Source organism: Berghia stephanieae, chromosome 4, assembly GCF_034508935.2.
Source record: "Berghia stephanieae isolate SIO BIC M18660-M18661 chromosome 4, UCSD_Bste_1.3, whole genome shotgun sequence".
NCBI lineage: Eukaryota > Metazoa > Mollusca > Gastropoda > Nudibranchia > Aeolidiidae > Berghia > Berghia stephanieae.
The window spans coordinates 84510489-84526442 of record NC_088363.1 but is presented as its reverse complement, the minus strand read 5'-3'; the positions used below and the strand labels follow the sequence as shown (position 1 = coordinate 84526442).

General features: G+C 34.9%; 1 protein-coding gene across 6 annotated transcripts in view; it reads right to left on the bottom strand.

The window, feature by feature from the left end:
- Positions 1-15954, bottom strand: part of LOC144971421 (uncharacterized) — a 50360-nt gene that overhangs the window by 1829 nt on the left and 32577 nt on the right. For 2 of the 6 annotated variants that reach the window (XM_078912304.1, XM_078912307.1), the window contains 2 exons: positions 12310-12490; positions 3328-5285 (listed from right to left, as the gene is read on the bottom strand). In XM_078912304.1, coding sequence (XP_078768430.1) covers positions 5087-5285; positions 12310-12490 — 380 coding nt within the window. In that variant the 3' untranslated portion in view covers positions 3328-5086. Of the gene's footprint in view, positions 1-1515; positions 5286-7769; positions 8346-12309; positions 12491-15954 lie in introns of those variants that run through there. The other 4 variants (XM_078912303.1, XM_078912306.1, XM_078912305.1 and 1 more) reach the window with 4 other exon arrangements.

Below are 15954 nucleotides of genomic sequence, written 5' to 3'. Positions count from 1 at the left end.
TTATATATTATGGGTAATCTCCTTTACCCCTTCCCCTCATCCTTCCATTTATGGTCATTATAGCAGTAATGATGATGGTGATGGTGACGACGACGACGACGACACGATGATGATGATGATGATAATGATGATGATGATGATATATATGATGATGATGATGATGATGATGATAGATAATAATAATAATATAGCTCCGTGGTATACCTCCGACATTAAGAAGCTAAAACGAAGTGTCAGGCTGCAGAAAGACTGCTGAAAACAACACATTTCGCGGTTGGAAGTAAGACAACAATAAGAAAGGCAGAAAGCAAATTGGAAAACATCTATAAGGGGATAGAAGACAGAGTAAGTGCCGCTTGCCACTATGGGAGCCAGGAAACCCACCCAGAATTTTTTTTAAATCTTTTAAATTAAGACAAAAAAGAAACACAATAAAACAACTTTATAATTAATTTATGGAAAATAGTGAGAATGTTTTGAAATCGTTCTGTAAATAATGAAATTAAAATAAATATCAGGCGAAAGACAGGTCACATCATATGCATTTACATGATAATGGTCTCATGTATTAACACACAGAATCATGAAACAGATACTGGCCTCAAGGAACGCAATTTTAAAGCAAGATACACTCAAAGCAAAGTTTAAGAACCAAAACATCTCTATATCATAGCAAACACATTTTGGCCCCAAAGTCAAATAACCTCCGTGCATCCAGGAATATTGGATTTTAACACAAAACATGGTTAAACAAGAAGAATAGTCACAACACATAAAAGAAAGAGTCATTATCAGGTTACACTATAAATATAACAAGAAGAACGATGATATGTTTATAAATCGATTCATTATAAACATATAAATAAAACAGAAGACATGGTCATTATAGGTCAATATAATTTAAACAAGAGAATGATGGTCATGTATATTGACACATAATCAAAAATGATTAATCAGGTTGACACTATAATATCAACAAGAAGAATTTATTATCAGTACACAATAATATAATCAAAGATGATGCTTAAGTTACACAAAAAAACAGTATGGTCTATTACATATAAAATAAAAGATGTGGTCATATCAGTACAATAAAATATCAACAGAATATGTTTTCAGTTGAACTATAAATAATCAGAAGAACATTATCTCATCAAGAAGAATGATGTCATTATCATACACATAAATACAACGAAAATGTTGGTGATATAATATCACAAGGAGAATGATGGTCATTATCAGGTTGACACATATAAATATAAAAATTTATAAATAATTACAATCTATCACAAAGTGCTTTTAAACTAATTAAATATTATTTGTTATTTCTCCTTCCATCACTCCTTACATTTGATAATATTTCTACACACATAAATAAAAATGTTAACATGATTAAAAGTTAAACAAAATATAAAAAATATCATATTATGACCACAATCTGGCTTTTATTACTAATTTCTAACAATGAGTCAATGAATTTTATGAGAATGATTGAACACTAATTCTTAAAGAAAGCTCGTTTCTATCATTCATTTTTTATTCCAGATAATATGATTTGACATTAAAATTCGAATATACATGAAAAACGTCATGTGTTTTGTGTTTTTAAGGGTTTTACGGCACTTGCAACACATTAAGGTCATATCAGCGCCAGTAAAAAGGAAAAATGGGATAGTAAAAAGTTCTAGAATTACAATTAAAGCACAAAAGAAAAGGTGAGACAAAGGGGAATTGGTTCAAATAGGGAACAGATGTAGATTCCAAGAGCACACCGTCAAAGTACTTAGTTTGAGATCACCTAAAAGTCTTATCCAGACACAAGCACAGGTCCCAACTAAGAGGAATACACTCAAATGTTTATAAATCATATAATATAATATGTAAACTAAACATAATACAATGCATAACAGAGAGATAATTTACAAGGAAAAAAATTTCATCTCCCAAAACTATGACTATACATTCGACTGTTTTCCAGCCAAGGAACTCCGGCCAGGGTCAGGATAAAACATTCCAAGACAACGATTGGAAACAATTGGAAAACGGGTAAAGGGGGATAGACATCAACGAGCCATTATGAATATTGCAGAGCTTGAGTAAGCATTAAGCGATGAATGGAACAACATCCCACAGGAATTTTTCCAAAACCTCAACAACAGCATGATATCTCGTTGCTAAGTGGTTATGAATGCAAATGGAATCCACACTCACTATTAGAGTATTGACAAAAACAAATCAGTCTTTTTCAAGACTACCACAAAACAAATTTATTTACAAATTAGCCATGCATTCAGGCTTGATGATCCTGCAAACCATTCAAGGGAATTAATTACAAAATTTTGAATTCTAAAAATGATCCAACATTACAAAAATGGCCCTCAAAGTGCCGAAAATTTCTCAAAAAGCGCAATAATCTGTGGAAATGTGTACAAATAAATAAAAAACAAGAACAAAAAAAAATTGAAACAATTCATTTATATTTGGGCCCACTTTCTTGATTCAAAACGCTGATGCATTATCAAAGTCTGCTAGTATACATATATACCTGACTCTTTCCCTCTCAGTCAAGGACTATGGCCACCAGGGACAGGACAAACCAAGTAATTTCATTCTGAGACAAAGATAGAACGCAATTCGGAAAACAAATATAGGGGAATAGAAGACACAGCAAGTGGGAAGTCAGAAGACATCCCATGGCTTTACATCACTTGCGACACTTTATCTAAAAACCCTGATCAAGCAAAGGATCTCACATTAATGGATATATTCAAATGCTTACAAAGTACGCATATTTTCAAAACTAAAAACTGAAATAGTACATAAGAGATGATTTACGAGGAAAATAATATCATCACTCAAAAGAAAAAGGAACGATACATTTGACAACCCCCTTCTCAGTTCAGGAGAAAAAAATGAGCAATCTCAATCCAGAACAAAGACAGAAAAAAAGATGTTTTTAAGGGTTTTACGGCGCTTGCAACACATTTAGGTCATATGAGCTCCAGTAAAAAGGAAGAAAATGGGATAGTAAAAAGTTCTAGAATTACAATTAAAGCATCCAAGAATAAGGCAGACAAAGGGGAATTGGTTCAAATTGAGAACAGATGTAGATTCCAAGAGCACACCACCAGGGCACTCAGTCCGAGATCACCAAATGTCTCATGCAGACACGAGCACAGGTCCCCGTCAAGAGAAACACACTCAATTATCCACAAATCACACACATGCAAAAGGAAAAAGAATACAGTACATAACAGAGATGATTTACAAGGAAAAAAAATATCATCTCCCACAACCAACTATACACCCGACTGCCCCCCCCCCCCCCCCCCCCCCCCAGCCAGGGACAAGACAAAACCAAGCAATCTCATTCCAAGACAAAGACAGAAAGCATGTTGGAAAACAGATATAAGGGAATAGAAGACGCAGTATATACCTATATACCTCCCTGCCCACTATGGGAGGTCAGGAACCCCACCCAAACAGAAAAAAAGAAAAATGGACACAAAAATAAGGGAATGAAAGACAACAAGAGTGACCTCCCTGCCTACAATGGGAGGTCAGACGACCCCAGGTGTTAAAAAAGATTTGACCCCAAAATGTTCATCATTTGGTCAGTGCTTTAATTTAAAGCTTTAAAATGATAAAGGGCCCTGACACTGAGAGCTCACAATCAAAGGGAGTAAACGTCAAATCAGGGTGCATGCAAATTATTTTCTGGCCCCTCTGTGCATCCAACAGCTGTGTCTGTTACATATGTTAAAAGCCCTTTGCAATTTAATAGCGTACTATCCAAAAGGCAACAAGAAATTGTTTCTGTCCATTTCATGCCACTGAGCAAAATATCCACTAAATGTGCTCATGGTCTGTTAATATGCACATCCATTAGTTTAGATTGAAAGTCATCATTGTGACTTTCATCGAAGAGCAACACATAAAAGTCAGCCTTTTTAATCACTTCTATTAATATTAACAAGTTTAAGGGACCTGTCTAAATGTTGCTAAATAATCAGATTTAGTGCCAACAATCAGCTAAATAATCAGATTTAGTGCCAACAATCAGCTAAGTTTCAATTCCCCCATATTGAGATCAAACTCCAGATTAGAAAAAAATAATGAAATAATCCAACTGCCTTAGTTTATATAAGGACCAAGGCACAAGCACAATTGTAAAATAAATTAACGAGCTTAGAATTTTTTTTATGCACAGCAGTAAACCTAGGACATAACTTGAGAAGGAAATTTGAGATGAAATATCAGAAATATTTGGCTAAAATGCAGGCGATTGCTGTTATAGTGATCTAAGTTTTAAAACAACATGATTTCACAATGACAACATTTTTTTTTCTTTGACATAATACAAGTCTTTAAGGAGCAGTAGGTAAAGTAAATCTAAAAATTCTGGGATATTCCTGCCTACATATAAAAATATCACTAAAATGATGTTTTGTACTGAACCTAAACTGTTACAAAAGCTTGCTGGGAAAAAAAAAAAAGGATCAGATCAACAAAAAGTATTTTTTTAAAGGATCGAGTATACATTTCACAAACTTATAAAGGGAAATAACCAGTAATGTTAATCTTTACAAGCATTCTATTTTCTAATCCAATGCCTGCCAATGAAAGCTGTTGATTTAATCTTATTTTTACCTAACACATTCTTTTAACAAATGGTGAAAGTATAAATAATATCTGAGAACATTAAAGGTATATTCCATGGTATATTCCATGCTTACGTCAACATTTAAAGCATTATGAAAGGCATTGGTGAAAGACAGGTCCAAATAATACAATCAATTGGAAATCAATCATTGCTGTATTGATGATTACATCACAGCTCGTCATCTCTTGTCGCAATCAAGTTTTGCACAAAATAAAAAATCCTATCAAATTGATGGTGTCGGTGTAAAAAAAACAAAAAAATGGATTCGGACTGTGAATCCGACTTTTTCTGACCTTTCTGACCAAAGGGTCAAATTTCAGACATTATCTGGTCTCACTGGAGACGCTGAAGTTACACGACGAAGAGCTATAAATCTCACTCAATGTTCTTGGGTTACAAACACAGGTGGAATTCTAAATCTAGTCAACTGATGTTATATTTTTTCCTGCTGGCAATTTCTTGGCAATATTCACAGTTCGGGTGAACTTTTAACAAGTGGTCAATCTGATCTTTACGCTGGAAATAGTCGATAAGTTTTCTCATTAAAACTCCGTATTCATCCATTAATAGTAAAATCCCAATGCATGGTTTATGGTCTTTCAAGTAGGCGGGGGGATTCTCACTGTGATGGAAAATTAAAATAAAATAAAAGACGTTAAATTTATTATTTTTATTAATGAAGAGAGATTGCCTATAAAAAAATGAGTTTAACAAAAGAGTTGAAAAAAGACAATATGTAACCTAATAATTAAACCATCATTTATTGTGGGAGCTAAATGTGCTGAAATTTGTCCACAATGGGAGACAACAGATTGTAATTATAATTCCAGTTTAATATTCTTCCCCACCCACCATTGGGACAAAATCATCTTACACACTTTGCCTTGTTTGTGACATGATAACAAATACATCATCTCCTTCCAGAGTTATCGTGCAAAGCCATTCAGTGTCTCAATTATTGCCATTGTATTGCTTGACATAAGGTCATGCGACTATGTGGTCTAGTGTTAGGACACTCACTTTCGGATCAGAAGGTCAAGGGTTCGAGCCTCGCTCGGCGCATAGTTGAATCCTTGGAAAAGACTCTTTAGTCACATTCTCTCACTGTACTCAGGTGTCAAATGAGTACCTGGCCAGTAACAGCGTTGTCTCTGTCGGGAAAAAAATTGTATTATCGCCTAACACGTGTCATGTCTCGTTCTACACGTTACATGTTGCTGTTGGTCAGGGACCCTTTGTAAAGCACTTTGAGCATGTTTAATGGATATTGCGCTGTATTAAAGGTCAATTTAAATGTAAGTCAGTTGGTGTGACAATTAAAAAAATTTTCATCTGATTCACATGAAGATCTGCAACATTGTATTGATAGGGGTTTTGATGCTGATTTCAATCTTTTCACGTACGGACAAAACCTTTTCTTAATAAGTAGGTTTTGCAATGCGATATTATATGTGTGAGTAATATCTAGAAAGCAAACATGGACCGTTATATTGACCATCTCTAATTGTCAAGTTGTAAAGTTTCAAGCAAGAAAGAAACAAAAAAAATGCAACAGTCTTGGAACAAGCAAATGAAAAGTAATTAAAATAGAAAATAACTAAATTAAAAAAAAACCTTCACTTTATTAGCACAATATTCACTTAATGTGTTAACAGTGAAGTGGGTGAGAGAGGGATCTAGTAATGACTTTGAGTTTGAAACGAATATTTAAGTGTTCGTGGATAGCTCACACGGTAGAGCCACGCTCTCACCTGCCAGGCGGAGTTGTCGTACCAATAAGGTCGCAGGTTCAAACCCCACCACCGCCGCGAAAAAATTTTTATTCTCTATTGTCTTCTGGCACTTTTCTATTCACTTCATATCTTGTTGTTACCAACATAAGTGCCTGCTCCACTCACTTTTCTGAATTAAAAATTCACCCCATACACCGGAGCATACTCAATGTCTCAATCGTTTCTATGTTATATGTTTGTGTTGAGAATATTGGCTATTAAGCTTAACTGCTGGTCAAAATTATTCGCGATGGTGGTGTACGAACGAATCGGCGGTCTCAAGAAGTGGGTGAGAGAGGGATCTAGTAATGACTTTGAGTTTGAAACGAATATTTAAGTGTTCGTGGATAGCTCACACGGTAGAGCCACGCTCTCACCTGCCAGGCGGAGTTGTCGTACCAATAAGGTCACAGGTTCAAACCCCACCACCGCTGCGAAAAAATTTTTATTCTCTATTGTCTTCTGGCACTTTTCTATTCACTTCATATCTTGTTGTTACCAACATAAGTGCCTGCTCCACTCACTTTTCTGAATTAAAAATTCACCCATACACCGGAGCATACTCAATGTCTCAATCGTTTCTATGTTATATGTTTGTGTTGAGAATATTGGCTATTAAGCTTAACTGCTGGTCAAAATTATTCGCGATGGTGGTGTACGAACGAATCGGCGGTCTCAAGAAGTGGGTGAGAGAGGGATCTAGTAATGACTTTGAGTTTGAAACGAATATTTAAGTGTTCGTGGATAGCTCACACGGTAGAGCCACGCTCTCACCTGCCAGGCGGAGTTGTCGTACCAATAAGGTCGCAGGTTCTAACCCCACCACCGCCGCGAAAAAATTTTTATTCTCTATTGTCTTCTGGCACTTTTCTATTCACTTCATATCTTGTTGTTACCAACATAAGTGCCTGCTCCACTCACTTTTCTGAATTAAAAATTCACCCCATACACCGGAGCATACTCAATGTCTCAATCGTTTCTATGTTATATGTTTGTGTTGAGAATATTGGCTATTAAGCTTAACTGCTGGTCAAAATTATTCGCGATGGTGGTGTACGAACGAATCGGCGGTCTCAAGAAGTGGGTGAGAGAGGGATCTAGTAATGACTTTGAGTTTGAAACGAATATTTAAGTGTTCGTGGATAGCTCACACGGTAGAGCCACGCTCTCACCTGCCAGGCGGAGTTGTCGTACCAATAAGGTCGCAGGTTCAAACCCCACCACCGCCGCGAAAAAAATAATTTTTTATTCTCTATTGTCTTCTGGCACTTTTCTATTCACTTCATATCTTGGTGTTAACAGTGATTTATAATATATGGCTGCGCAGTCTCTATGGACAATTGCCGTGAATGTGTACGTCACATTGAGTTTGTCAGTCTGTTTCTATTATCCAGTTAGTAATTTGCCTCCATAAATCTCTGTCTCGTGCAAGTGTTCTTAGCTTTAGAATGTCTTTCTAATAGTTCTATGAAATCTGTAACTAATGTTGTAAATCATTGGAAAGCTCACAACAGTTTGAACCCTAAAAGATAGCATAAATCATCAAGATATGTAATTATCCAATGCTTGAAAATATCCACATCCGGTAGATGTCACAAAGGTCGGATAGAATTTAATATTTCAGCTTGAAATGCTTTTTCTCAATTGTTATTTTTTTTACACATAAAGCATTGATCTAAAAAATTAAACAATGTTTGTTTTTGTTTTTTCTAAAACAATTTTATATTATGATTGTTTAGTCCTTAAAATGTCAATTTTTATGGGGTTTTTCACCTCTCTGAGTGGCAAATGAATAAAATTAAAATAAAGCCCTGTGTTTCACACAGCATGTGTAATTTTTAAACAATATAATAATCTATCAACACAATTATTCTTATTGCTCAGTTTGGTGCAGTGTAATATAGCAGAATCTGAAAAAAAAAAGGATGTGCAGGCGTGTGAAATAAGCCATTTCCCTTTCATATCAAAGTTACCTTAGGTGACAAAGAAGTGTCACTTTGATAAACATGAAATATAATGATGTGGCCTTAGTCACCCCAAAGAAGTGTCACTTTGATAAACATGAAATATAATGATGTGGCCTTAGTCACCCCAAAGAAGTGTCACTTTGATAAACATGAAATATAATGATGTGGCCTTAGTCACCCCAAAGAAGTGTCACTTTGATAAACATGAAATATAATGATGTGGCCTTAGTCACCCAAAGAAGTGTCACTTTGATAAACATGAAATATAATGATGTGGCCTTAGTCACCCCAAAGAAGTGTCACTTTGATAAACATGAAATATAATGATGTGGCCTTAGTCACCCAAAAGAAGAGTCACTTTGATAAACATGAAATATAATGATGTGGCCTTAGTCACCCCAAAGAAGTGTCACTTTGATAAACATGAAATAAAATGATGTGGCCTTAGTCACCCAAAGAAGTGTCACTTTGATAAACATGAAATATAATGATGTGGCCTTAGTTACACCAGTTATGACATAGTTGGATCCTATAACATACTTGTTCAAAAATTGGACTTAAAATGTTTGGAGCTTCATTTCAATATTGTGTGTGGCCTTAGCTACGCCAGTTGACGGTAGTAAAACTGTTATTTCTGATACAGCATGACCCTTAATGATGGATCACTACGTAAGATACAGCATGACCCTTAATGATGGATCACTACGTAAGATACAGCATGACCCTTAATGATGGATCACTACGTAAGATACAGCATGACCCTTGATGATGGATCACTACGTAAGATACAGCATGACCTTAATGATGGATCACTACGTAAGATACAGCATGACCCTTAATGATGGATCACTACGTAAGATACAGCATGACCCTTAATGATGGATCACTACGTAAGATACAGCATGACCTTAATGATGGATCACTACGTAAGATACAGCATGACCCTTAATGATGGATCACTACGTAAGATACAGCATGACCTTAATGATGGATCACTACGTAAGATACAGCATGACCCTTAATGATGGATCACTACGTAAGATACAGCATGACCCTTAATGATGGATCACTACGTAAGATACAGCATGACCCTTAATGATGGATCACTACGTAAGATACAGCATGACCCTTAATGATGGATCACTACGTAAGATACAGCATGACCCTTAATGATGGATCACTACGTAAGATACAGCATGACCTTAATGATGGATCACTACGTAAGATACAGCATGACCTTAATGATGAATCACTACGTAAGATACAGCATGACCCTTAATGATGGATCACTACGTAAGATACAGCATGACCCTTAATGATGGATCACTACGTAAGATACAGCATGACCCTTAATGATGGATCACTACGTAAGATACAGCATGACCCTTAATGATGGATCACTACGTAAGATACAGCATGACCCTTGATGATGGATCACTACTAAGAGGTTGTAAGATACAGAGAAAAATGTCAGTGTCACATCAGGTTGTTGGAATTTTGGGTTTTTTTTTCTTTTTGCCAGCCAGAGGAGAAAATGTTCTAACAACATTGTATTGCTTAGACTTAATCATGGATGTTGTCATTGGTCACAATCTCATTTATGCAACCAACTGTTGTTTTGTTTGTTTTTTGATTGAACAAATTATTTATTGTTGGTAAAAATACATATTATGCATACATCTTTTATACATAACAACTACTGTCGTTTTCCCATCTTGTATAAGAGATCGTTTCTCTGGACCACATGCCATCAATTTACACGAAAAATTAATTTACAAGGACTGTGACATTGTCTTAAAAACGAAGACATGGCTTTCCCAAATGGGAGCAATCTGACAAACTCAAAAAAAAAAAAAAAAGGAATATTGTTGCCCTCCTCAATATTTCCAGGTCTTAATGGTGATATGAGTGTTGATTAAAATTTCATCAGCGCCATTTGCACTAACCAATGTAATATTTCAACATTGCAACTCTCAAAGTCTCCCAACATGACCCTATTTATAATATTAAGTCTGGTACCAATTCAGCATTTTATTCCCTCATTAGACAGCTAGAGGACCTGAATTAGAAACCTGTTAGCATCGGTTTTGAATTTATACTATATAATAATAATAATAATCTTTATTGTCCAAATTAAAGTTCATGTTTGGTTCATGGTATGAACATCAACAGGTTTACATTACAGACACAGCCATACACGAACATACACGCTTGCACATTGTTTCTACACATGTATACAAAAGAAATGAGCATACAAATACATTACATTCGTACATACATACATATAATATACATACATACATACATACGTACATACATACATACATACGTACATACATACATATATACATACATACGTACATACATACATATATATACATACATATACGTACATACATACATATATTATACATACATACATACATACATACATACGTACATACATACATATATACATACATACATACATACGTACATACATACATATATTATACATACATATGTACATACATACATATATTATACATACATCCATCCATACGTACATACATACATATATTATACATACATACATCCATATGTACATACATACATACATATATACATACATACATACATACGTACATACATATATTATTCTTATACATACATATATACATACATACATACATACATACATACATACATACATACATACACACAAACAGACAGACAGACAGAACGATACGATATATTTCCTGGGACAGCAGATAACCATATTATAAATATAGTGTCTTATATTAAGAAGAAGATGGCAATGATTGGGATGATGATGATAATGATGATGATGATGATGGTGATGATGATGACTACGATAATGATGTTGATGATGATGATGATAATGATGATAACGACGGCGGCAATGTTGATGATGATGATTCACGACACTGTACACCATCATAATATATACACACCCTTAAGGATAACCGCTGACCATTACAATATGATGTACCACAACATACTAAAACAACACAGCTTGTGAAAACAAGACCAAATGAAAAGAACCAAATGATTGACAGGATTTCAACTTTTCATGTCCTCATCACGGATAAGGAAGGAGTATGACTGACCTACATTGTGACCATATTATTCTCAGATAGCTCTACCACACCCAAAACACTTAAAGTCCTTTAACCTTTATACATTAACTTTCAGTATTTATTAACAATGGGTTCCCGATAATAACAGGAAATGAAGTGATTAGGAAAGTGCCAGAAGAAAACAGAGAATTAAAATTTTGCGGCGGCAACGGGGGTTTGAACCCGTGACATTACTGGTACAACAACTCTGCCTGGCCGGGGAGATTGTGACTCTACCGTATGAGCTATCCATGACATGGATACGTAGAGTCACGATCTCCCCGGCCAGGGGGAGTTGTCGTACCAGTAAGGTCGCAGGTTCGAGACCCTATTGCCACCGCGACATTTTGTATTCTCTATCGTCTTCTAGCACTTTCCTACTCACTGTTATTATCAACATAAGTGCGTGCTCCACTCACTTTTCTGACTTAAGGGTTCCCGATGGCTTGATGGCAACGTAAAGTACTCACCTCATAAGCAAAGGACTGGTATCAGAAGTGGGTGCGATTAAGATTTTTTGACCCCTCTGTGTATTTGGGTCTGATGAAAAGTAATTTATGACAGACCGCATCCTATCCAAAGGGTAGCAAGCAATTATTACTATCCACTTAATGCTGCAGAAGTCAGGATTAACTCTGGATCCTTAGGTTTATAGCTCTAAAGGACTATCTCCAAATATGTTGGGTACTGGGAAGCTTGAAGAAAATTCTGAGTAATGGGGATCAATCAAGTGTTTGCATGCTTCATCGAAATTATTCTCTAAATTCAAGATAACTGCTGCAACTCACTATGAAACATCAACGCCTCTTGGACAAACAAGTCCTATATCTTTGTGGATCAGTTTTGCGAGTCCCTTCATTGTATTTTCTTCATCCTGGCCAGAAACCTCAAAATATTCACAGAACACATTTATGTACTCTTTTGACTGCTGAAGGAGGATTCCAACAGAGGTGGTGCATTTGACAGCTCCTTCAGGAAGAAAAAAATCAAATAAAAAACTAGATTGACATTCTTTTAGCTGTTTTTTTAAACCCTGGTAGACTATTGATTTTGAGCAAGCCCTGATCGCAGTTACATAAAAGTTGTGAATAACAATTTATTAAAGGAAAGTTACTAGGGGAAATAAAATAAATTAAATGAATGGAACAAAGGAAAAAATCTACAATGTTACTTCTTTAGTTTCCTTTTGTTATTCTTAAAATTTTTATTTTCTCCTCTCTTCCTCTTTTTGTTTGTCCTGTCCAACTCTTTCTTCACATTCGTAATCTCACAGTTTCATTTCCTATAAGTGATATATGAATGTCTTCATCTTTGATTTAGTTTATGCCTGCTGTTGTAATTGGAATCTGTATATCTGGAGACACCAATCAAAATTATAAATTTAAAGATTTTATCTCATGGAAACAATACGAACAAAACTAAAGCAGTTCCTTAAGCATCAAGTTTAGATCAATTCTCTCGTATCCATTCCAGATATTTTCTCACTAGGTTGTGGTTCATAATAGCTCTGTAAACAAATCAAAATTTAACGTTCCCTAAAGGCACTTTGCCCCTCATCCTTTAAAATTTAAATAAAACTGCCCTAAAGTTGTTTTTTTTAATGATACTATTTTATTATCTATATTTACATCTCTTTCTATGATATTAAACTTGCAAAACCAAATTTCTAAAATTCAGTATTTAGACAGCAAAAATCTATAATATAAAAAAAGCTAAAGGAAATGTCAACATCAAATTTAAAGATGGGAAAACCAAAGAGGAATACAACTCGACAAAGATGGACAGAAAGGAGTTGAGGACATTCAAACGAGTCAACAAGTACATAATGAACAATACCAATACAGTCAACCTTTATTTACAAATGAAAAAGACAACAAAAACGAACAATTCAAACTACTTTTCAAGAATCCGATCCAAAGTTCAGAATATCATTGTTTATAATGATGGGTTCAAAAAACTGAGACATATTGGTAATCATCATCATTGTTTATAATGATGGGTTCAAAAAACTGAGACATATTGGTAATCATCATCATTGTTTATAATGATGGGTTCATAAAACTGAGACATATTGGTAATCATCATCATTGTTTATAATGATGGTTCATAAAACTGTGACATATTGGTAATCAACATAATTGTTTATAATGATGGTTCATAAAACTGAGACATATTGGTAATCATCATCATTGTTTATAATGATGGTTTAAAAAAAACAGACATATTGGTAATCATCATCATTGTTTATAATGATGGGTTCAAAAAACTGAGACATATTGGTAATCATCATCATTGTTTATAATGATGGGTTAAAAAAACAGACATATTGGTAAATCATCATCATTGTTTATAATGATGGGTTCAAAAAACGGAGACATATTGGTAATCATCATCATTGTTTATAATGATGGGTTCATAAAACTGAGACATATTGGTAATCATCATCATTGTTTATAATGATGGTTCATAAAACTGTGACATATTGGTAATCAACATAATTGTTTATAATGATGGTTCATAAAACTGAGACATATTGGTAATCATCATCATTGTTTATCATGATGGTTCATAAAACTGAGACATATTGGTAATCATCATAATTGTTTATCATGATGGTTCATAAAACAGACATATTGGTGATCATCATCATTGTTCATAATGATGGTTCATAAAACTGAGACATATTGGTGATCATCATCATCATTGTTTATCATGATGGTTCATAAAATTGAGACATAATGCTAAGTTGATCAGACAACTTAATGTAACTGGATGGAATTGTAATAGATTAATTTGCTAAATAAGCTAATAAATTTGAGATAAATTATTTGCCCAATTTTTGTTGATTGAAACCAAATCTTGGTCCAAAAATGCTGAAGTCTCATCTTCTTTGGCCATGTTTCAGTGAGCTCCTACTCCAGTGTCACATGATTTCTTTTTTTTCTCTCTCACTTTTGTTTAAATATTTATGTATGCACACTCTTGACCATCTGTGTGTGTGTGTGTGTGTGTGTGAGAGAGAGAGAGAGAGAGAGAGAGAGAGAGAGAGAGAGAGAGAGAGAGAGAGGAGAGAGAAGAGAGAGAAGAGAGAGAGAGAGAGAGAGAGAGAGAGAGAGAGAGAGAGGAGAGAGAGAGAGAGGAGAGAGGAGAGAGAGAGAGAGAGAGAGAGAGAGAGAGAAAGAGAATGTGTGTGTGTGTGTGTGTTTTTATATGTGTTAATGCGTGCATTCATGTTGTGTATGGATGAAATAAAATTTATAAGCCATTGCATTAGTGTACATTAACTTCATCACTTTAATGTAATTGTAAAGTGCAAAGGGCCTGCATAATATCGCAGGACAAGCAGCTCTCAACAAATATGCATTACAGCAGTGTCAGTTTATAAGCACTCTGGCTACAAGCATGATCTGGTACAAGCACACATACGTCACAAAACAGAATTTTTACTATGAAAATTTACCCCTTTATAAGCACGTTCACTGAAACACGCTCAATTTTTCGACCATTACTTAAAAATTACTAAAATTATTAAATGATTGAATAACTAAAAAGTAAAAGATTGACAAAGAGGGTTGACAGAAACCATCAAAATGCTCTGGGAGTGACATATGATTTACATATACAATTCCATCATTACTTCCCTTGCACAGGACAATTAACACCTCAGAGATGAAACGGACAATGCATGTCCGTCATTTCCTGACATAGCGTTTTTTTAAATCCCAAATTTTGCAAGCTAAAAACAGTCAAATTTTCAAAAAATTTGAGATTAATTTTTCCTAAAACCCATAATTAGCTCATGAAAGAGAAAGGTATTTGTTTTTAAGGGTTTCACGGCGCTTGCACATGTAAGGTCATATCAGCGCCAGTAAAACGGAAAAAATGGGATAGTAAAAAAGAAACTACTCTTGATTAATTATTTTTCACGTTTTACACAAGCTATCAAATTAAAAGAACAAAAATTTCAACCTTTTCTTTTTCCCCTTCGCAAAATCTGGAAAAATTGAAAAAAAATTTCACATATTGCGGGAGCAATGCAAATCAGTGATATTGTCGCATTGTGGCTGCAAGCGATGCAAAAAACTGCCATGCCAGCATATCATCTCAAACAATGATCACAGGCAGGCAATGGAGGGGAGGGAATTAAGCACAATATTGTCCACTTGTGATTCTTCTAGTGACAGTCTGAACCCTCATTTCCCTTACCCCATTGGCAGCACCCTTACCCTGGAACATTCCAGCCAACTTACCTCTTCCTCACAAGACCCTCTGCACATTATCCAGTCAATTATTGTTAGAAAAAGTATAGGCGAAAGAAGACATTCCTGCCTCACTCCATGTTTTAATCTCAAATGAGTCTGAAAGTTTTCCATTATGGATTACTTGACAGCTTGCTTGATCATATAGTTGTTTAATAAGATATATATAAGTTT